The sequence below is a fragment of the Callospermophilus lateralis genome, chromosome 7 (genome assembly GCF_048772815.1).
Source record: "Callospermophilus lateralis isolate mCalLat2 chromosome 7, mCalLat2.hap1, whole genome shotgun sequence".
NCBI lineage: Eukaryota > Metazoa > Chordata > Mammalia > Rodentia > Sciuridae > Callospermophilus > Callospermophilus lateralis.
Window position 1 is genome coordinate 22,012,448 of NC_135311.1, and position 23,399 is coordinate 22,035,846.

Here is a 23,399-nt window from a genome sequence, read left to right on the forward strand (position 1 = left end):
TCCTGAGTTGGTGTTGTGGCTCAGTGGTAGAGCGCTTGCCTAACAAGTGTGAGGCACTAGGTTCGATCTCAGCATCACAGAAAAATAAATAAATAAAATAAAGATTGTGTCCATCTACAACTAAAAAAAGTATATTAAAATTTAAAAAACACTTTTTTAAGTTTTCCTAATTCAACCCTTAGAGCTCTGGAATTTATCTTTTTGTTTTAGATTAAGTTAATATAAAATTTTAACTAATTTAATTTGAGCTGAAGAAATTTTAACTTCAGCCTCATGCCACACCAGTAAAAATATTTTTGGTAGTTTAGAAAGTCAATTCTAGGGCTGGGATTGTGGCTTAGTGGTAGAGTGCTCGCCTAGTACGGGTGGGACCCAGGTTCGATTCTCAGCACCATATAAAAATAAAGGCATTGTGTTGTGTCCATCTACAAAAAAGATTCATTAAAAAGAAAAAAAAAAAAAAAAAGAAAGTTTCTAAAGTATTTCTAAAGGTCAGCTTATAATTTCATATTGTATATTGGATTAACCTAATAGGAAGACACTATTTTAACAGACATTTTATATCCTGTAAGAAAAATAAAAGACATCAACTAACATTAATTTCTATTTATAGATTGTTTTAGCTTAGTAAACTCAAGTTATAGTCCCACTTTTGTTACTGATCTTTCCTCTTATGAATCATAGGCTCATTAAATAAGCATGAGCTTGTCCAGTTATATTATTTTTAAAGTAAACGTAGATATTGTGTACTTATGATTTTATATATGATTTTTATTCTTCAGTAAAGCTCTTGTTTTGTTTCAGAATGTTACAAAAGAAAGACAGATGAAGCTACTACAGCAGCAGAATGACATCACAGGCCTCTCCCGGCAGGTGAAGCATGTTATGAACTTTACTAACTGGGCAATTGCTAGTGGCAGCAGCACAGCACTACTGTACAGCAAGCGACTGGTAAGACATAAAATATCTTTATTTCTCTTTAATCAACTTCATTAAGGTATCATTTACAATGGGAGAACTAACTACAACTGTTTAAAAGTATCAGCTTGAATTTTGGCAAGTGTAACTCCCCCACATCAAGATACAAAAAGTTTTCATTGTATCCTTGTCCCTTCTACCCCTGACCCTAGGCAATCACTAATCTGATTGCTGTCCTTTTCTAGAATTTGATATAAATGAAATCAGACTGTATTTATTCTTTTTAGAAACCTAGTACCTTAATATAGTTTATTGTCAGAGATGGCAGAAGAAGTATATACATTTTATTTGAGAGCTAATTTAAATATTGACACTGTCTCATCTGAGATTTGACATAATTGGTCCTTTTTTTATGTTTCTGTCTTGTATGTATAAGACTAATGTGAATTTTTTCCCTCTAAGATTACTTTTCAATTGCGTCATATTTTGAAAGCACGATGTGATCCTGTTCCTGCTGCTAATGGAGCAATACGTTTCCATTGTGATCCTACCTTCTGGGCAAAGAATGTAGTCAATTTAGGTGAGAAATCGTTTTATGAGTATAACTTTGAAATACCAAATTGAGAGAAGAAAACATGTCAAGCAAGTTTTAGATGAAGTTCTTAACCTTAAAATGTGAAAGACTTGGAATATATTTATTCATTGGAAACTCTACTTATGGTTTGTATTGCTATTTCATTTCATCTTAATACTTAAGAGTTTGTCAATATGGGGGTTTTTTGTTTGTTATGTTTTGATGATGAGGATTAAATGCTGATCCTTGAGTTCTACCACTGAACTACACCCCAGTCCCTGTAGTGGTGTTTTTTAATGTGTACTACTTCTAGTGTTTCATTTTACATCTTTTAAAGTTAATATTGATTGATTTATGTAGAAATCTTAGAAAATGATTATTCATTCTCTGCAAGAATTTTGTAGATACTTAGTAATTAAATAATGCACTATAGAAGGACCTTCAAAAAGCTTCTATATCCAATAGTCATGTCCTGAGGAATGTCTGAAAGACAAAAGCAGCTCTTTTCACACAGATGAAAAATGGACTTTGCTTTTGTTACTCCACACTGTGGATCTAAAGACCATGAGTGAAAAATTACAGAGAAAGAGAAAAACAGCTCTAATTTAAAAATGGTGGTGGGTGGAAGAGGGTTACAGATGTGGCAGGTAGCAATTCTACCCAGAGAATTTCTCAGAGACTACGGCAGCATAGTGAGACCCTGTCTTAAATAAAAAGTTGTCCATCAGTTAGAAATGTCTAACTGAACGAATAAATACACTTTCAGAATAGACAAGTCCTTAACATTGGGAATGGTTAAAGTAGAGTTTTCATGGGTTTCTGTTTAAAAATAGTAATCTTTGGGTTAAAAAAATATATATTCAAATTTGTCTATAATTGTTTTTTAAAATAGTAATCTTTGGGTTAAAAATTATATACAAATTTGTCTATAATTTTTTGTTAAATACAAGCAAAATCAGAATCTGTTTGGCAGGTTTCTATGTGGCCTGACAACTACTGCCCTAAATCACACGAAGCTAAAATTTGCCTTCTAACTCTAGAAAGTAATAGCTCTGGGAAAAGCCAGGAAAATGGTCACTTCTAAGGTTAAAAATGGTTCAAACCGTGCAATATTTCCATAGAACACAGTTTTGTAGCAATATAGTACTTTGTCCTTCATATATCAGCAATTCAAAAACTTAAGGAATTAGTATCTTTTTTAAAAAACTATTTTTAATTGTAGATGGACACAATACCTTTATTTTAATTGTTTATATTTATGTGGTGTAAGGGATGTCCCATGCATGCTAGGCAAGCACTCTACAACTGAGCCACAACCCCGGCCCTGGAATTAGTATCTTTTGAGTCTTATCATGAAGAGATATTTAAGCTTGGCACAGTGATGTACTCTTGTAATCCCAGCAACTCAGAAGGCTGAGGCAGGAGGATTGCAATTTCAAGACCAACCTCAGCAACTTAGTGAGATTCAACATAAAACACGTTGAGGATGTGGCTCAGTGGTTACGATACCATGGTTCAATCTCTAGTATCAGAGAGAGAGAGAGAGATAAATATGAATTAGACAGTCTATATAGGCATGTCTCTCAGCTCTTTAATTTTCTATACAACCTGTATAAACAAAGAATAAGAGCAGATTATATATTCTGATTACTTAAAAATTGTTTGGGAGGAGGGTTTCGCAATGTTAGGTTTCTGATCATCTTCTTTCCCATCCACCTCCTCTCCTCCCCCCTTCTCCAGCTCCCATCCCTGCTATACCACGTACTAGAAGCTTTGCAGTGCTGAGAATTGTCAGAAAAGGAAGAGAATATAGTGAATAATCTGCGAAGTAGTTGATTTAGTTTATTATATGCAAATTCTTTTTTTTTTTAATCCTCAGGTAATCTAGTAATAGAGAGTAAACCAGCTCCTGGTTATACTCCTAATGTTGTAGTTGGGCAAGTTCCTCCAGGGACAAACCACATTAGTAAAACCCCTGGACAGATTAATTTAGCACAGCTTCGACTCCAGCACATGCAACAACAAGTGTATGCTCAGAAACATCAGCAGTTGCAACAGATGAGGATGCAGCAACCACCAGCTCCTGTACCAACAACAACAACAACAACACAACAGCATCCTAGACAAGCTGCTCCTCAGATGTTACAACAACAGGTGAGTATTGTATCACTACATTATTGGTACACATAATGAACAAATCAAGACTATTCTTTATCTTATATAAATGAGTCATACATTCAAAGTTACTAGCAGGAATAGAGTCCAAAGGTCAGATTATTTGCTCTGGTTGTGATAGGACTGTAGGGGAAGTGTGAAGAAGAAAAACTATAGATAAATAACTTACCATGGTAAACAAAATGATATTCTTATTACTCCAAAAGTGCTGAGGCTCTTGTCTTCTTTTTTTTTTCTTTTTTTTTAATTGGTTATTCAAAACATTACAAAGATTGCAGAATCACATCGGATACACATCCACATTTTTACATAATGCCATAATAGTAACTGTTGTATTCTGCTACCTTTTGTATCCTCTACTATTCCCTCTCCCATCTTCTCTCTCTACCCCATCTACTGTAATTCATTTCTCTCCTTATTTTTTTCCCATTCCCCTCACAACCTCTTATATGCAATTTTGTATAACAATGAGGGTCTCTTTCCATTTCCATGCAATTTCCCTTTTCTCTCCCTTTCCCTCCCACCTCATGACTCTGTTTAATGTTAATCTTTTCCTCCTGCTCTTCCTCCCTGCTCTGTTCTTAGTTGCTCTCATTATATCAAAGAAGACATTTGCATTTGTTTTTTAGGGATTGGCTAGCTTCACTTAGCATACTCTGCTCTAATGCCATCCATTTCCCTGCAAATTCCATGATTTTCTCATTTCTTAGTGCTGCGTAGTACTCCATTATGTATAAATGCCACATTTTTTAATCCATTCATCTATTGAGGGGCATCGGGCTTGGTTCCACAGTCTAGCTATTCTAATCTCCATACTGCTTTCCATATTGGCTGCACCAATTTGCAGTCCCACCAGCAATGTACAAGAGTACCCTGTTCCCCACATCCTCGCCAGCACTTGTTGTTGTTTGACTTCATAATGACTGCCAATCTTACTGGAGTGAGATGGTTTCTTAGGGTGGTTTTGATTTGCATTTCTCTGACTGCTAGAGATGGTGAGCATTTTTTCATGTACTTGTTGATTGATTTTATGTCCTCCTCTGAGAAGTGTCTGTTCAGGTCTTTGGCCCATTTGTTGATTGGGTTATTTGTTTTCTTATTGTTTAATTTTTTGAGTTCTTTGTATACTCTGGATATTAGGGCTCTATCTGAAGTATGAGGAGGAGTAAAAATTTGTTCCCATGATGTAGGCTGCCTGTTTACCTCTCTTATTGTTTCTCTTGCTGAGAAAAAACTTTTTAGTTTAAGTAAGTCCCATTTGTTGATTCTAGTTATTAACTCTTGTGCTATGGGTGTCCTATTGAGGAATTTGGAGCCAGACCCCACAGTATATAGATCGTAGCCAACTTTTTCTTCTATCAGACGCCGTGTATCTGATTTGATATCAAGGTCCTTGATCCATTTTGAGTTAACTTTTGTGCATGGCGAGAGAAAGGGATTCAGTTTCATTTTGTTGCATATGGATTTCCAGTTTTCCCAGTACCATTTGTTGAAGATGCTATCCTTCCTCCATTGCATGCTTTTAGCCCCTTTATCGAATATAAGATAGTTGTAATTTTGTGGATTGGTTTCTGTGTCCTCTATTCTATACCATTGGTCCACCCGCCTGTTTTGGTACCAGTACCATGCTGTTTTTGTTACTATTGCTCTGTAGTACAGTTTGAAATCTGGTATCGCTACACCTCCTGATTGACACTTCCTGCCTAGAATTGCTTTTGCTATTCTGGGTCTTTTATTTTTCCATATGAATTTCATGATTGCTTTATCTATTTCTACAAGAAATGCCATTAGGAGTTTGATTGGCATTGCATTGAACCTATAGAGAACTTTTGATAATATCGCCATTTTGATGATGTTAGTTCTGCCTATCCATGAACAGGGTATATTTTTCCATCTTCTAAGATCTTCTTCTAGTTCTCTCTTTAGGGTTCTGTAGTTTTCATTGTATAAATCTTTCACCTCTTTTGTTAGGTTGATTCCCAAGTATTTTATTTTTTTTGAGGATATTGTGAATGGGGTGGTTTTCCTCATTTCCAGTTCAGAAGATTTGTTGCTGATATACAGGAATGCCTTTGATTTATGCATGTTGGTTTTATATCCTGCCACTTTGTTGAATTCATTTATTAGCTCTAGTAGTTTCTTTGTAGACCCTTTTGTGTCTTCTAGGTATAGGATCATATCATCCGCAAATAGTGATAATTTAAGTTCTTCTTTTCCTATCTTAATGCCTTTAATTTCTTTTGTCTGTCTAATTGCTCTGGCCAGTATTTCGAGAACTACATTGAATAGAAGTGGTGAGAGAGGGCATCCCTGTCTTGTTCCAGATTTTAGAGGGAATGCCTTCAGTTTTTTTCCATTTAGAATAATGCTAGCCTGAGGCTTTGCATATATAGCTTTTTACAATTTTGAGGTAAGTTCCTGTTATCCCTAGTTTTTCTAGAGTTTTGAACATAAAGGGATGCTGTACTTTGTCGAATGCTTTTTCTGCGTCTCTTGAGATGATCATATGGTTATTATCTTTAAGTCTATTGATGTGGTGAATAACATTTATTAATTTCCGTATATTGAACCAGCCTTGCATCCCAGGGATGAATCCTACTTGATCATGTTGCACGATCTTTTTGATATGTTTTTGTATACGATTTGCCAGAATTTTATTGAGGATTTTTGCATCTAAATTCATTAGGGATATTGGTCTGTAGTTTTCTTTCTTTGAGGTGTCCTTATCTGGATTGGGAATCAGGGTGATATTGGCCTCATAGAATGAATTTGGAAGTTCTCCCTCTTTTTCTGTCTCCTGAAATAGATTATGGAGTATTGGTATTAGTTCTTCTTTAAAGTTCTTATAAAGCTCTGCTGTATATCCATCCGGTCCTGGGCTTTTCTTGGTTGGTAGTCTTTTGATGGCTTCTTCTATTTCCTCACTTGATATTGGTCTGTTTAGGTTGTTTATATCTTCCTGACTCAATCTGGGTAGTTCATGTCTCAAGGAATTTATTGATGCCTTCACTGTTTTCTATTTTATTAGAGTATAGGGTTTCAAAATAATTTCTAATTATCTTCTGTATTTCTGAATAGTCTGTGATGTTGCCTTTTTCATCCCGTAAGCTAGTAATTTGGGTTCTCTCTCTTCTTCTCTTTGTTAGCGTGGCTAGTGGTCTATCAATCTTATTTATTTTTTCAAAGAACCAACTTTTAGTTTTTTCAATTTTTTCTATTGTTTCTTTTGTTTCAATTTCATTGATTTCGGCTCTAATTTCAATTATTTCTTGCCTTCTACTGTATTTACTGCTGATTTGTTCTTCTTTTTCTAAAGCTTCGAGGTGTAGTATGAGGTCATTTATTTGTTGGCTTTTCCTTCTTTTAAGGAATGAACTCCATGAAATGAATTTTCCTCTTAGTACTGCTTTCATAGTGTCCCAGAGATTTCGATATGTTGTGTCTGAGTTTTCGTTTACCTCTAAGAATTTTTAATTTCCTCTTTGATGTCTTCTGTAACCCTTTGTTCATTCAGTAGCATATTGTTTAATCTCCATGTGATGTAGGATTTTTCCTTTCTCATTTTATTACTGATTTCCAATTTCATTCCATTATGATCAGATAAAATGCATGGTAGTATCTCAACTCCTTTGTAATTGCTAAGATTTGTCCTGTGACATAATATATGGTCTATTTTTGAGAAGGATCCATGTGCTGCTGAGAGAGAAGAAAGTGTATCCGCTTGATGTTGGGTGGTATATTCTGTATATATCAATTAAGTCTAAATTATTAATTGTATTATTGAGCTCTATGGTTTCTTTATTCAACGTTTGTTTGGAAGATCTGTCCAGTGGTGAGAGAGGTGTGTTAAAATCTCCCATGATTATTGTGTTGTGGTCTACTAGACTCTTGAACTTGAGAAGAGTTTGTTTGATGAATGTAGCTGCACCATTGTTTGGGGCATATATATTAATGATCATCAAGTCTTATTGGTGTATGGTTCCCTTGAGCAGTGTGTAGTGTCCTTGTTTATCCCTTTTGATTAACTTTGGCTTGAAGTCTATTTTATTTGATACAAGTATGGACACCCCTGCTTGCTTCCGGAGTCCATATGAGTGATATGATTTTTCCCAAACTTTCACCTTCAGTCTGTGTATGTCTTTTCCTATCAGATGAGTCTCCTGTAGGCAGCATATTGTTGGATCTTTTTTTTAAATCCATTCTACTAGCCTGTGTCTTTTGATTGGTACATTTAAGCCATTAATATTTAGGTTTACTATTGAGATATGGTTTGTATTTCCATCCATATTTGGTTATGTATGTTACTTAACATGATTTGTTTTTCCTCTATGCTTAGTTTTTCCTTTACTGTACTACCTCCCGCTGTTGGTTTTCATTGTTATTTTCCATTTCCACTTCCTGTAATGTTTTGCCAAGGATGTTTTGAAGAGCTGGTTTTCTAGCTGCAAATTCTTTTAACTTTTGTTTATCATGGAAGATTTTTATTTTATCTTCAATTCTGAAGCTTAATTTCGCTGGATACATGATTCTTGGTTGGAACCCTTTTTCTTTCAGCGTTTGAAATATGTTGTTCCAGGATCTTCTAGCTTTCAGAGTCTGTGTTGAAAGATCAGCAGTTATCCTGATTGGTTTACCCCTAAATGTAATCTGCTTCCTCTCTCTTGTGGCTTTTAAGATTCTCTCCTTATTCTGTATGTTAGGCATCTTCATTATTATGTGTCTTGGTGTGGATCTCTTATGATTTTGTATATTCGGTGTCCTGTAGGCTTTTAGTATTTGGATTTCTTTTTCATTCTTTAAGTCTGGGAAGTTTTCTAGTATTATTTCATTGAATAGATTGCTCATTCCCTTGGTTTGGACCTCTGTACCCTCTTGTATCCCAATAACTCTTAGGTTTGGTTTCTTGATGTTATCCCATAATTCTTGGATGTTCTGTTCATGATTGCTTAACATTCTCGCTGAGCTGTCTATGTTCTTTTCAAGTTGAAAAACTTTGTCTTCGTTGTCTGAAGTTCTATCTTCCAAGTGTTCTACTCTGCTGGTAATACTCTCATTTGAGTTTTTAATTTGGTTTATTATTTCCTGCATTTCCAGGATTTCTGTTTGTTTGTTTTTTATATCCTCTATCTCCCTATAGAGTTGATCTTTTGCTTCTTGGATTTGTTTATGTAATTCATTGTCAAAGTGATTTTTCATTGTCTGAATTTGCTGTATAATGTCTTCCTTGAGACTCCAGATCATCTGAAGCATGTATATCCTGAACTCTTTGTCTGACATTCCATCAGCTGTAGATATTACCTCATCTAATGTTGAATTGACCTGTATTGTTTGTGGTCCTTTCTTTCCTTGTCTTTTCATACTGCTCATGATTCTTTCTAGCTTTGTGAAACTGTTGTGCTAATGTGGTTCCCCTTATATATTAGTATTGTTCTTGTATAGCTCCAAAATCCCTCTTTTGCGGAGAATGATAATGTTAACAGTTCCCAATATCAACAGTACAGTATCTAAGTACAAGTTTTCATTATTAATACATTTATAGTTAGATTCTAAGACTATAGATATTGGTTTTAATTATTACTTAAGAATATATTCATTAGTTTCATAAAAGGCGTACCATATCTGGTCGCATATAGAAAACTTAATTTCAGACGAAGGATGTTATACTTAGAGGGAAAGGAGTGAGGGTATGAGGTTAAACTAACTTAGCACCTTTGGAGAACTCTAACCACTAGACTGGTAATTTATGGAAGAAAGTATAGACTCAACTTCGTATCTATTTAGATAGTTAACCTATGTATAGATAGCATAAGTTAGGAGATTGAAAGTGGTATAGAAAGAATATGAATGAAAAAGAAAAGAAAAAAAATAACAAGGAAGAAAAGAGAAATAAGAGAAGGAAAAGGAAAGTAAAATAGAAATAATGAAAAAAAATGGGGGGAAGGTGGGGTATATGCAATTCCTCTATATTATATTACTTTGGTAATTCAGTTGTTCATGCACAGTTCTTGGTTTCACATATGCTGAAGTTGTGGAAGAGAGAGAAGAAAAGAGAGAAACAAAGAGAAAAAAGAAAAAGTCTCTCAGAACACTGTTTTCCTTGCTTCCAGTAGGTGGCGTCATCTATTCCTAGCTTTAGCCTCTGTATTCAAGGTGGTACGTATAGCCAGTGTGAAAGGAAATGAACTTCCACCTGTATCTTCCCTATTCTAGTCTGTGAGGTAGAAACCAGGTGCCTGTACAGTTGTTGTTTTGCGTTGATAGCTACAACCCCCAAAAGCTTGTGGGAAATATTTTGAGTTATCGCAACTATGGGTGGGGGAGTTGGAAACTGGGTACCTGGATCAGCTGCAGAACCGTGCTGGTAGCCACACCCCCTTTGATGGGTTTTAAGGGTTGATGGGCTTCCTCTGGACTTGCACTTGGGGTGGGGCCGGACTTCCTCCTCCGGTCTGGCTGGGCGCCTCGATGCTCTTGTCTTCCACACAGGATCTTTTTTGTTTTTCACAAGGTGTGGGACAAAGAACCACATTGTCTAAGCTCTGATATGTTCCTTATGCATTTTTTTTTTCAAATCATTCCCATCTCTTTGTCTTTCTTGCTGTCTCTGCCCCTCACACTCAAAACTGTTACTTCTGGGTGAGATAAGTTAGTGTGCTTTAATTACACACACACACACACACACACACACACACACACACACACACATGAGACAAGGAAAAGAAAAATTTTGGAGTGATACACACACTTTTGATTATTAATACTTCTCTGAGAACAATGACTTTGATATTTTGCTTTATCCCTTCTATCCTGATTGAATTATTATTTAGCATAACATTTTGTAATGTAAAGATATTTATTAAAAAGTATTATATAAATTGCAATTTCTACTTTTTATAGCCTCCAAGATTAATCAGTGTGCAAACCATGCAAAGAGGCAACATGAACTGTGGAGCTTTTCAAGCCCATCAAATGAGACTGGCTCAGAATGCTGCCAGAATACCAGGGATACCCAGGCACAGCGGCCCTCAATATTCCATGATGCAGCCACATCTCCAAAGACAAGTATGCCTAGAGTTACATTTGTAAGAATCATACAATTTTAAAACTAAAAAGACATAATTTTTTTTCCTAATTATTTGGTGGGAGCAGTTCTTTGATATGTTTGGAAATGTGATTAATTCTGTATGTCCTCTTGTCCCAGAAAAGTACACATACACATGAAATTTTGACTTCAATTTTAAGAATTGCTTTGACCTTTTAATCCCATCGCGTACAATTTGGGTTAAGGATCCCTGATATAGTCCAGCCTATTTACTGACAAAGTGAAAAATAATCTCAAGAACTTTTGATGTACATATAATCACAAGAGAATAATGATAAAGTCAATCCTAGAATTTCAATTTTCTGATATTGTTCCTTTACTCTTTTAATATGACTTTTTAATCCGAATATTAACCAGGACTTTGAAAAGTAATACAGATAGCTATATATAACTTTTTCTTTTCTGAAGTATTATTTTGTTTAGAGTGTAGAGTATATGTTTAACCTTAAAAATAAGGGTAGGATGCGGATCTAGCTCAGTTGTGAAGCATGCACAAGCCTTAGGAACAATCCACAGTAATCCCCCAAATATATTTAGAGACAAATGTATGATCTTTGCCTGAATAGTATATTATATTTGTATAGGAGATATGATTATAAAATGAGGAAAGTTTTACATGGGATTTTAAAGTAATTGCTTTTCCTGCAAAAAAGACTAATAAATGTTGAAAAATACATTAAGCCAGGCACGGTGGTGCACAAAATGATAAAGTTCATATTTTAATTTGTAGTAGTGTTTCTCAAAACATGTTTCAAAAGCCATCAGAATCACTGGTCAGCTTGACGTAGAATGCGGGGCCCTTGTTAAATTCTGAGCCACTAAATCAGAATTTCCAGCAGGAGAGTACCTAGTAAACTTTTACTGAGTTAAAACTTTTAAAAATAAATGAATATATAAATAAACTATTACTTAGTAAACTTTTACTAAGTCTCTCGGATCAGCTTGCATGCTAAAAGTTGAGAAAACTCTATTCTAAAGCTGAGATTTCAGCTTTTTGGTCCAAGTACTTCCAGAACGACTTTTGAAAAATATATCCTCCCTCACATTTGGCATGTTTCATTTCAATTTTTCATTGTAAGCTTATGAATAGTTGCAAAAGACATACTTCCTAGCATAATAAATTTAGCATTATAAAATGAAACCTTGACATCATTCTTTTGTTTGTTTGATTGTTTTGTTTTGTGAGAGGCAGGGTCTTGCTAAATTGCTGGGGCTAGCCTCAAATTTATAATCCTTCCAACTTAGTCTTCCTGTAATCACAGTGGTTACAGGTATGTACCACCAAACCTGGCTTATCATTCTTTAAATGACTATTGGAATCTCAAATACCATAGCAAGCTCTTTTGAAAGTTAAAGTTTTACATACTTTTGTATTGAACTTGAATTTTACTGCAGAATTTTATCTTACTCTTAATTTTTTTTATTTGTTTTTGTTTTGGTACTGGGCTTTGAACTCTGCGGCACTTGTCCCCTGAGCCACATCCCTAGCCCTGTTTTATATTATATTTAGTGACAGGGTCTCACTGAGTTGCTTAGTACCTTATTTTCACTAAGGCTGTCTTTGAACTCGATCTTCCTGCCTCAGCCTTCAGAGCCGCTGGTATTACAGATGTGTGTCACAGTGCCTTAATGTATTTATGCTTAATGTATTTCTTGGTAGACATTTATCAGTTTTTGTAATTTTTTGCAGGAAAAGCAATTACTTCATGATGCTTTGTTAAATTTTAAGTGACAATAAGGCTGACAATAAATTTCAAAATTTTTCCTGTGGATACAAATTATCATTAAATTACTTTTACATAATTGTTGAAATAGATTTTTTGTTGTTGTTGTTGTTCCTGGGATTGAACCCAGGGATACTTAATTTATAATAAGCCACATTGCTAGCCCCCTTTTGTATTTTATTTAATGATACATTGTTGATGATAAGGTCCTTGCTGTGTTGCTAAGGCTGGCTTTGAACTTTCAGTTTTCCTGCCTTAGCCTCCTGAGCTGCTGGGATTACAAGCATTTGCTATCATGCTCCGCATATTTTTTAATCTGGTATAAGAATATTAGAAAATAGTGGGTTCATATGACTGTGGCTGTGGCTCAATGGTAGCACACTTACCAGGTATGTGTGAGGCACTGGGTTCAATTCTCAGCACCGCATATAAATAAATAAAATAAATGTCTATTAACAATAAAGAAAATAGTGGGTTGAGGGCTGGGGTTGTGGCTCAATGGCAGAGTGCTTGCCTAGCATGTGTGAGGCACTGGGTTCTCAACACCACATGTAAATAAATAAAGGTTCTTCGCAACTAATAAAATATTAAAAAAGAGAAGAAATGAAAATACTGGGTTCAATTTCTAGGACTACAAAAAGAGGAAAAAAAATTCCTTTGGTTATAACCATCTCTGTGAGATAGATGGAGTCTTTTTACCCCTTTCTTTTTATTTATATATGTTTGTATGCTATAGCATGTTGTTAGAATAAGAATTCAACACTGAATTTTTTTTTTTTTTTGAGGGGGTGGGTAGTACTGGGAATTGAACCCAAAAGCACTCTACCACTGAGTTCCATCCCCAACCCTTTTTTTTTCTCATTTTGAGATAACCTAAGTTACCAAGACTTGCTTTGAACTTGAATCCTCTGGGAGGATTGCACCAGGATTACTCCTGTGCTCCACCACCCAGCTCAACATTAGTTTTTCTTTTTTTAGTCACCAAAATTAACTTTGAATTTTATTAATAGTTTTGGTTTATGTTTTCATGAGTTGCTCTGGAAGCTTATTCTAAAAAATATGTATTTAGCAATTAAAAATATTTTATTACAGAAAAGTTCTTTGGTTCTTCAGATTTTCTAGATTATAAATCAGAACCAGTGATCTAACTAGGTGTGGTGGTACATGCCTGTAATCCCAACAGCTCAGGAGGCTGAGGCAGGAGGATCAGAGTTTAAAGCCAGCCTCAGCAAGTTAGCAACGGCCTGAGCAACTCAGTGAGACCCTGTCTCTAAATAAAATATAAAAGGGTTGAGGATTTTACTCACTGGTTGAGTGCCCCTGGGTTTAATCTCTGATACCCTCCCACTCCTCTACCCCCACACCCAGTCCAATCCCGAAAAAGAACAGTGATCTACCAGAACTGTTTGAAAATTGTTTTAATCAGTGATAGGTTCATCAGGTCTTCAGTTTTGTTGTTCATCAAATTTTATAAAGATTTGTTAAGTTTCAGAGTTAGTCACTTATTACCCACCCAACACTACTATTAATTAAGTGGAAGAAGGGCAAGAGCCAAAGAAGTGGTGAAAAGACAGTAGAGTGTGGCACATTTTTTTAAAAAAATATTTTTTAGTTGTAAATGGACCTTTATTTTATCTATTTCTATGTGGTGCTGAGAATCAAACTCATTGCCTCATACATGTTCTGCTACTGAGCCACAACCCCAGCCCTACACATTCTTACACAAAAAGTTCTTTTTTTTTTTTCTTTGTAAAGATTAGTAAATAAGATGATTGAGGATCTAGGTATTAATTTTAAATATTTCAGATGATTATATGTGTATAGTAACTTTTCCCAAACATCTTTATGTACATGACTTTCAGTCATCCTCGTAACAGATGTCACAATAAAACAGGTGAGGTATCATTTATCCTTATTTCTAAATTGCTGTGATTGTGTGACTTGGCTCAGGTCGTTAGAGCCAAGAGTCAATGTCATATTTAGTTTCTATAAATTAATTGTCCTTTCTGCCATGTCAAGCTGCATTACGTAATTATTTTTATTAGAATAAGAGTCTAAAGGATCAAGGAAGTATATGGAGAGAATGGTGACTTTCTTGGCCTGGTAAGTGACAACTTGGGGGCTTCCAGATCACCTTCTTAAGTATATTCTTGTTCGTCCTGAAATAGGATCATATCACCAGGCTGACAGGTAGAAAAAGTATCGGCAATTACTTTTCTATAGATACTACACAGAAATGAATAGAAAATGAATCGGCTAAGTTTGAACTCTTCTGCGTAAGTTTGAGAGGGGCCATGTTGCTCAGCCACGGGCCCCAAACACATCAGAATCTTTTCTAAACAAAGAATCGCCATGAAGGTACAGTTCAGATATCCTGGCAGATCAAATAATAATGTCTTCTTTCTTAACAGCACTCAAACCCAGGGCATGCTGGACCCTTTCCTGTTGTATCGGTACACAACACCACAATCAACCCAACAAGTCCTACTACAGCAACTATGGCCAATGCAAACCGAGGTCCCACCAGCCCATCTGTTACAGCAATAGAGCTTATCCCCTCAGTTACCAATCCAGAAAACCTTCCATCATTGCCAGATATTCCACCCATACAGGTTTGTATTTGAGTTAAATGAGTCATTTGAAACCTCATATTGATCTCATACTGATTCAAGAGTTGAGTATTTATTCCAGAGTGGTTCTTTTTTGTTGTTGTTGTTTTGTTTTTTAATTTTTTCAAATTCCAACAATTTGAAATTTCCAGAAAGAATAGATATTTGAATTATGAAAAGTTCTTTTGCTAGAGCTGGCATTCCTCAGTAGTTTTAATTTAGAGGAATTTGAATATTCTCTGTTATGAGACTATCTAATAAAATAACAGATTAATATCAGCCTTCTTCCTGTTTTTCCACCTGCCAACAAGCAGACTTTGTATCAGATGTTGTACTCCTACTGTGAGTTTGTAGCCAGCGAGGTAAACCAGGATGAAAATGTGGTCAAATCTTTTGTCATTCTTTTTTTTTTTTTCTTATGTTTATTTTTTAGTTGTAATTGGACACAATACCTTTATTTTATTGATTTATATGCGGTGCTAAGGATCGAGCCCAGGGCCCGGCATGTGCTAGGCAAGCGCTCTACCGCTGAGCCACAACCCCAGCCCCTGTTATTCTTCTTTTAGATTGATAAGGAAGGATAGTTAACTCCTCTTGCAGTCTTGTTGGGCTAAGAATGGAAGTTATAGATATCAGGCACTATGAGGCATACAGTAAAAAGAAAATAATGGTGAGGAATAATTGCTAGATTATGAAGGGCCTCTAAAGTTTCTTGTCCCTTTCAACTCTGGCATATCTCTGAAGACAGATATCTCCACTGCCTTCTGGAATTTCTAATTAATTTGAATTTAAAATATTTTTTATTTTTCAAAGGCATAGATGGGTTTATTAAGCCAAATAAACACATGTGCAAGGGAGCATGGGGGAATCTCCAGAGAGAGATGTCTTTGGTGTACAGCAAGGACTGTGCATTCAAGGTAGAATACAGGCTATCTCCAGAGAGAGAGAGAGAGACAGCCAAAACATTTTCTTTTTAAACGTAAGTATAACCTTTAAGGATTATACTGAATTAATGTCCTGCATTATATTACTTACTTGGTGTCAGAGGTCACCATGGTAGCAAGGAGCAGTGCAACAGCTGAAACAGCAGGGCCCTTAACACTCTTCCTGTGGCTGTCATTTAATATTTTTGTGTACTTATCAGTATATGTAGGAGTCTTAAATGATGTTCTTACTATTTCAGAATTGTTTGAAAACCACTGACTTGTGAGTTTTCTTAGTTCATTTCTTCTCTGATACTAATAGAGCTTTTTTGGCTAAGGGAATGGCAGTGGAGGAGGCCTGGGCCATGTAGAATGGGAAATTGGAAAAATATAAATATAAATTAAGTCACACTTCTAAGTTAAAAGCAAAGTGCTTTCACAGGTATTATATTAGTTTAATAATTGAATTCACCTAATTTGATATGTAATATCCCTATTTTATGATGTGAATAAGACAGGTTAATGATTTTCCCAGAGTCACACAGTAAATGGAAAGGTTGAAATTTAAAGCCCAGTCTCTCTCCACTATCCACAGCAATAACAAGGAGACAGTTTGGAATTGTAGGCCTGGAAAAGTGTATGGAGAGTCTTTGGGCAACCAGAGGCATGCATATTGTTAAGTGAGTAATTCACATTTTACTAAGGACTTTATGATTATGATTTATGATTAAGTCCTTGGGTATTGAGGACAAGAAGACAAATAAGGCTTGGTTTCAGTTGATAAGAAAGTTAACAAAGGGAGAAGGCTGATTATAAGTGTCACATTTAACCTAATTTCCTAGAATTCAGTCTTCCTACAGAAACCAGATGGAGTAAGTGTAGATGCTCTACATCTTTGAAAAGCTGAATATCATAACCTGTATTAGACCTAACCCTGTTCTACTCAGAAGAACTTTAAGATCAAGACAAGAAACTTCCTATCTTTAATTTTTTAGAGTGGGGTAGGAGGAGCAGATTCCATGCCTTTTCCTATAAACCTTTCTCTTTTCTTTAATTGCAGATGTGTTCTGTTTTATTAGGGTGTTTTAGTTGAGTCATGTTTCATATACCATGAAATTCACTCAAAACATATAATTCAGTGTTTTTTAGTATGTTATATGATTGTTTAACCATCACCCATATTTCAGAATATTTTTATGGTTCCTTAAGAACTGCCACTCTGTATTTTCTTCTCTTCGAGTCCCTAGAAACCACTAATCTGCCTTCCATTTGTATATACTTGCTTTTTCAGGGCGTTTTATGTGAATGGGATTATACACTGTGTGGCCTTTTGTGGCTGGCTGGTTTTTCTTTCTGAAAGAGTATTTTCCAATTCTGTGTTGTTGCAGGTGTCAGTACATAATTCCTTCTTATGATTAAATGATATTCCATTGTAAAGATATGTTACATTTTGTCAGCTGGTGGACATTTGGGTTTCTACTCTTAGACTAATAGGAAAATGTTGCTGTAAATTTTTCTCTTTAAGTTTTTATATATATAGTTTATCAGCTTTCTACGGTAAACATCTAGGAGTGTAATTGTGGGGTCATACTGTGAGCATCTTTAACTAATTGAGGAACTGTCAAGCTGTTTTCCACAATGGTTGCATCATTTTACATTCTCATCCACAGTATGTGAAGGTTCCAGTTTCTTTGTATACTCACTAATACTTGTTTTAGTCATCTGTTCTTTGTTTTGTTTTGAGGGGTATTGGGGTTTGAACCCCGGAGCACTCAGCCACTGAGCTGCTTAGCTTAGCACCTTGCTTTTGCTGAGGCTGGTTTTGAACTTTTGATCCTCCTGCCTCAGCCTCCCAAGTCACTGAGATTGAAGACATGTGCCACCCTGTCGGGCAAAAACAAGCAGTTAGATGTGGTTACAACAAAAGCACCAACAAAGTAGTTAATGTAAATTAAAAATAGAGAAGAAATCTCTGTCTCTTGAAGTCACCTACTTTCCCCATTAACCTTCTATAGAATGGTGTAGTAAAAAGAAACTCGTGGGAGGCTACATAGAGAGCAGATGAGGTAGCATTAATTATGCAAAGCAAATAAAATATATACAAAAGCCAAACTTTGAATATTTGCTGATTTATCTTAGTACTGATCATTAGAGCTATTCTTGTAGAGTAGAACGTAATTTATTTTTTTTCCCTGAAATTAGAGCTATTTATTTTTTATGTTGTGCTGAGGATTGAACCCAGTGCCTCACGCATGGTAGGCGAGCACTCTCTACCTCTGAGCTACAACTCTAGCCCTGAAACCTATTAGTTGATGTACTCAATTTTTAAAAGACCTCTAGACCTTATAAAAGTAACATTGTAGTTTAAAAAAAAAAACCCTAACCCTAACCCTAACCCTAACCCTAACCCCAATTTTTTTTTCACCCAACCAAGTGCACTTTTACTAATTGGTGTACAATCTTTCAGATATTTTTCCAAAAATATATACAAATAAAAAGTAACAGAAAATGAGATTGTACTATACATACTTGCCTGGTATGTAGTATAAATATTGTCTTGAAAGTTTTATGTTTTTGTACTTTTTTCATATTAGTTCATACAATTTTCTTGATTTGTTGGAGGGATAGGGAGATATATACACACACACACACACACACACATTTTTTATTAAGCCCTCTGTTGGTGAACCTTTGGTTTGTTTCTCATATCTCACTATCAGAAGTTAAGCAGCATTTTTGAAAAAATGCTAACATGATTAGTCATTAGGTAAATGAAAGTTAAACCCAGTAAGTGATAACATCACACACCTATTAAGATGACTACAGTTTTAGAAGACTCATAACAAATATTGGGGAAAGTGGACAAACTAGAGGCCTCATACATCATTGGTGAAAATGTGAAATAGAATAACTACTTAGAAAAATAGCTTCTTTGTTTCCTAGAAGTTAAACATACATGTACCACAGTGATCCAACCATTCTACTTATGTATTTGCTGAAGAGAAAAGGAAATATATGCCATGTAAAGATTTACACAGCAATTCATAGCAGCTTTATTTTGCAATAAGTCCCTGGTATCAATCCAAATGTCCCCCTTCAGATAAGTGAATAAATATTTTTCTAGTTAGACTTTTAATTATGCATACATTGAAATATTAATAATAAAAAGAAATGAACTTGATACAAACAACAGGTTGCATAAACGTCAGAGAGCTGATTGCAGTAGTACATGCCTATAATCCCAGTAACTCAAGAATCAGGAGGATCACAAAATTGAGGCCAGCCTTAGCAACTTAATCTCAAAAAAAAAAAAAAAGACTGGGGATGTAGATCAGTGGTAAAGTGCCCCTGGGTTCATCCCCAATGTGAGAGAGAGAGAAATGAGAAAAAAACAAAGTACATTCTGTACAATTCCATTTACATAAAACCCTAGGGGGACTGGGCACAATTGTGCATGCCTATAATCACAGCAGCTCTGGAGGCTGAGGCAGGAGGATGGCAAGTTCAAAGCCAGCCTCAGCACAAGTGAGGCGCTAAGCAACTCAGTGAGACTCTGTCTCTAAATTAAAATATAAAATTGGGCTAGGGATGTGGCTCAGTGGTCAAGTGCCCCTGAGTTCAGTCCCCAGTACCAAGAAAAACAAACAACAACAACAACAGCAAAAAACCTCTAGGGGTTTTTATAAGCTAACTAACTTAAACTGACAAAAAGCAGATCAGTGATTGCAGACAGGTTGAGAGAGGGCAGGAGAGTGATGATATAATGATTTTTTTCACTGTTCTTCAGTTTGGTTTTCCAGTTTCTTTAAATACGTTTATTTTATTGTATATTGTTTATGCTTTAGTGCTATTTATAAAAAGTTGCATTTCGGCACAGTAAGCATGTAATTGAAAACACTTTCATACAAATACTTCTGTAAGATAGCTTGGTACAAGTATAATTTCTGGGTCAAAAGTGATTACACATTTAAATTTTGCTATTGACATTTTCAAAAACATTGTGCCAGCATTTTGAAAATACCTATTTCTGCCCTGTTTTCCCAACACAGGGTTAAATTACGCATTCTTCTTGTCCATCTTTTCTGATAGGCAAAATGATATTGTTGATTTTATTTTCATCTCCTTAGTGTGGTTTGGCTGTCTTAATGTTCATGAGTTATTTTTATTCTGTGAATTATCTTTTGTCTTTTGTCATGTCTTGGCTCATTTTTCTATTGAATTCTTTTTCCTTTTTGTATCATAGAAGTTATTTATGTAACACTTACATATATATGTTGTATGCAGTTCAAGGATGCTAAAAATAAAAACATTGGTTTAATAAATGAGCTGATATTTTTTAAATTAAGACTTTAACTTTATTGACTCATGTCTAATGAAAACTAGAGGTGAATGAATGTTTTTGGTGGCATTTCCTTGTTGGGCACTATAATGTTATCAGGCCATTTTATATATAGCTTTGTTCACCTTTTCTAACCTTCACTCCTGTAGCCTTAGGATTGTATGTCCAGTCAGAGACTCACGTTGTAAGTGGAAAATATAAATGAAGTGGAAGTAGAGGCAGATAATATGGGATATTCGTGTCTTCTCATTTGTTTTTAGGTGCTATGTAGCCCTACATCTATCTGTGGCCTACCTTTAGCATCCTCCCTCTTCCCAAACCTTCAGTTAATTTGAGGTACAGCTAGGGATAGTTATGAGCTTACAAGTGATTCCTTAGCCAATAGTCATGGCCTCAGGATAAATTGACACAACTATTATTATCCTTTAATTGTCCTTCCATCTAATCCACAGCCTCCTCTCACCTTTAGTCTTTCATGTCTCTGTCATGAGACTTTTTATGGACTTTGAGAAAATTGTCCTATTTACTTAGGAGGATCTTCTGTGCCTGTGGTATGTTGTAAATTGCTATCAGTCCCAACTCTACTTTGGTTTATATGTATAGTTTCCTCCAGAGCCTGTACTTGGATGTTATCATTTTCCTTTTTTGTTGTAGTTGTGAAAAACCAATGCCCCTTGGGAAAAAAAGAGCAAGATGTGTTCGCTTTTCTCTTGAATCAGAAATAGAGTTGTATAAGAAATAATCTGGAGACCGGGAATGTGGTTAGGTAGTAGAGCATTTGCCCTGCACGGGGGCAAAGGGTTGGAAAGTTTGACCTACTCGGAGAGGAGATAGAAAAGCCGGCAAGTATAGATACAAACAGACCTATAAGCAAGAAGAGTAGCAAGAACAATTTTACCATATCTTGTATGAAATGGTACAAATTTAAGGTAGAGTTCATGCTTTACTAATACCTTTTTACTCTTGCTTATATATTTTCTCATTCAGTCATCACAGTTCAGCACTGTAGATGGGATATTTTAAAGATCAGAAACTTTTTGGGAACCTGACCAAAATCACAGTGTTGGGTCCTCTGTTCTTATTCTACTGTCTCTTAAGTACAAACAGTTTCAGATGTCCTGTGGACTCTGTTTCATGTGTATAATAAGAGGCCTTGTATGCCAGGCTTTCTGTGGACTATAATAACTTTTTATTGCCTTTTTTGGGCAATTGCATTTCTACTTGGGTGAATAATTATGGCAAGGCTATGGACATTGAAATAGAGAGAAGGAAACTAGGGACAAGAATACTGATAAGTACAGTCCTGTAGCAATTTTGAGAAAACATTAAAGTGTCCAAACTTTTTTCATAATAGAACATACAGGATTTAATGGATCATTAGGTTTTTGTCTTGAGTGATTAATATAAATTATAATCTCAACTCACGTAAATTTTGTACTGTGTGAATTCTCAGAGAAGCATAAAGAAGCAACAATTAAGTTGAGCTTGATATTAGAAAATCTATTAGTTTATTAGTAGACTAAATATAAGTAGTGACAGTAATGAAATTGATTACTTCTCTGCTCTGCTTTAATCAAAGCAAATTTATCTTTATCTTCTTTCCCTTTAGTTGGAAGATGCTGGCTCAAGTAGTTTAGATAATCTACTAAGTAGATACATCTCAGGCAGTCACCTACCCCCACAGCCTACAAGCACCATGAATCCTTCCCCAGGACCCTCTGCCCTATCTCCAGGATCATCAGGTAAAGCAAACAGGGATATTGCCTCATTTTCTTTAACACCTTTAAAAAACTCTCTTAGTATCTGTATCAGAAAGGTTTTTTTAAGAAAAGCAGAAACGAGAGAGGTGGATGCAGAAGACACACACACACACACACAAAGAGATTGAATGATTGACCTTAAGGAATTAACTCCCATGATGATGTGACTGTGGGTATTGTCAAGTCCAAAATGTACAGGTAGAAGTTGACTTGCTTAGAGACTCAGGGAAGTTATGTTACAGTCTTGATTCCAGAATCTGTAGGCAAAATTCCTTTAGGGGAGTGGAGAGAAATAGCTTCTCAAAGTCTCAGCAGGTTAAATGAGGCCTACCTACATTGTGAAGGATAATCTGCTTTTCTCAAGGTCTGTTACTTAAATGCTAATTACAAATACATCTTCACAGTAATAGCTAGAATAGTGTTTGGCCAAACAGCTAAGTACCATCTTATATATTTACAATACAGATTGAAGAGTTTAAAATTTTAAGATTTGTTTAAAAACTGAAGAATGACAAGTGAATTTTCCAAGTATAATTTTTTAAAAATCACTGGAAACCCATTAGGTGTAGCTCTCTTTCAAAATTTCGGTTGTTTTTTTTTTTTTTTTTTTGATCCTACTACAAGGTTATTCAGCTGAATACTCAGGAATACGTGATTAAAGCACTACTAGATAGGTTAACAATCCAGAAGTGGTTATGGAATACATTTTTCTGATATAACCCTACTTTTTTCTTACTGAGGTAGACCACTTCATTATTTCTGCAAGGAGAGTTCAAATATAAATGTAGATTTTACATGAAGTACATCATTAACATTTTTTGAATCACAAAATTTTTAAGGTATAATAAGAATTATTGTAGGACTTCTAAAACAAATGAAGGGTATGTAAGTAGAATATTTTGTCAAGTGACTGGGGGAGGGATGAAAGATAGCTTTCTCTTGATATGGTAGTTTTGTTGATTGAGTAGTATTCTGAAGAGGATTCTAAGGCGATGTCTGGGCTCTGCTAAGAGAAACTGGTTGATGTCTGCCAATGGTTATACATGCCATCACTGATTTTGCTCTTATTTCCAGGAGTTTCTGAATTGGATTATAGTAGCCTTGAATTCTGAACATTCTTATATGCATTGGTACTCAGTTTGACTTATTATTTTTTAGGTTTATCCAATTCTCACACACCAGTGAGACCCCCTAGTACCTCTAGTACTGGCAGTCGAGGCAGGTGAGTATTATGGTATTAATAACTTTTTTCATTTTATGAAAAAATTCAAGCAT

At 35.4% G+C, this 23,399-nt stretch overlaps 1 protein-coding gene across 2 annotated transcripts in view; it reads left to right on the forward strand.

The window, feature by feature from the left end:
* The window catches only part of Trim33 (tripartite motif containing 33), a 116,248-nt gene that overhangs the window by 78,156 nt on the left and 14,693 nt on the right, over positions 1 to 23,399 (forward strand). For both annotated transcript variants that reach the window (XM_076862901.1, XM_076862902.1), the window contains exons 7-13: positions 805 to 951; positions 1,381 to 1,498; positions 3,372 to 3,646; positions 10,565 to 10,729; positions 14,905 to 15,105; positions 21,974 to 22,106; positions 23,283 to 23,346. In XM_076862901.1, coding sequence (XP_076719016.1) covers positions 805 to 951; positions 1,381 to 1,498; positions 3,372 to 3,646; positions 10,565 to 10,729; positions 14,905 to 15,105; positions 21,974 to 22,106; positions 23,283 to 23,346 — 1,103 coding nt within the window. The remainder of the gene's footprint in view (positions 1 to 804; positions 952 to 1,380; positions 1,499 to 3,371; positions 3,647 to 10,564; positions 10,730 to 14,904; positions 15,106 to 21,973; positions 22,107 to 23,282; positions 23,347 to 23,399) is intronic.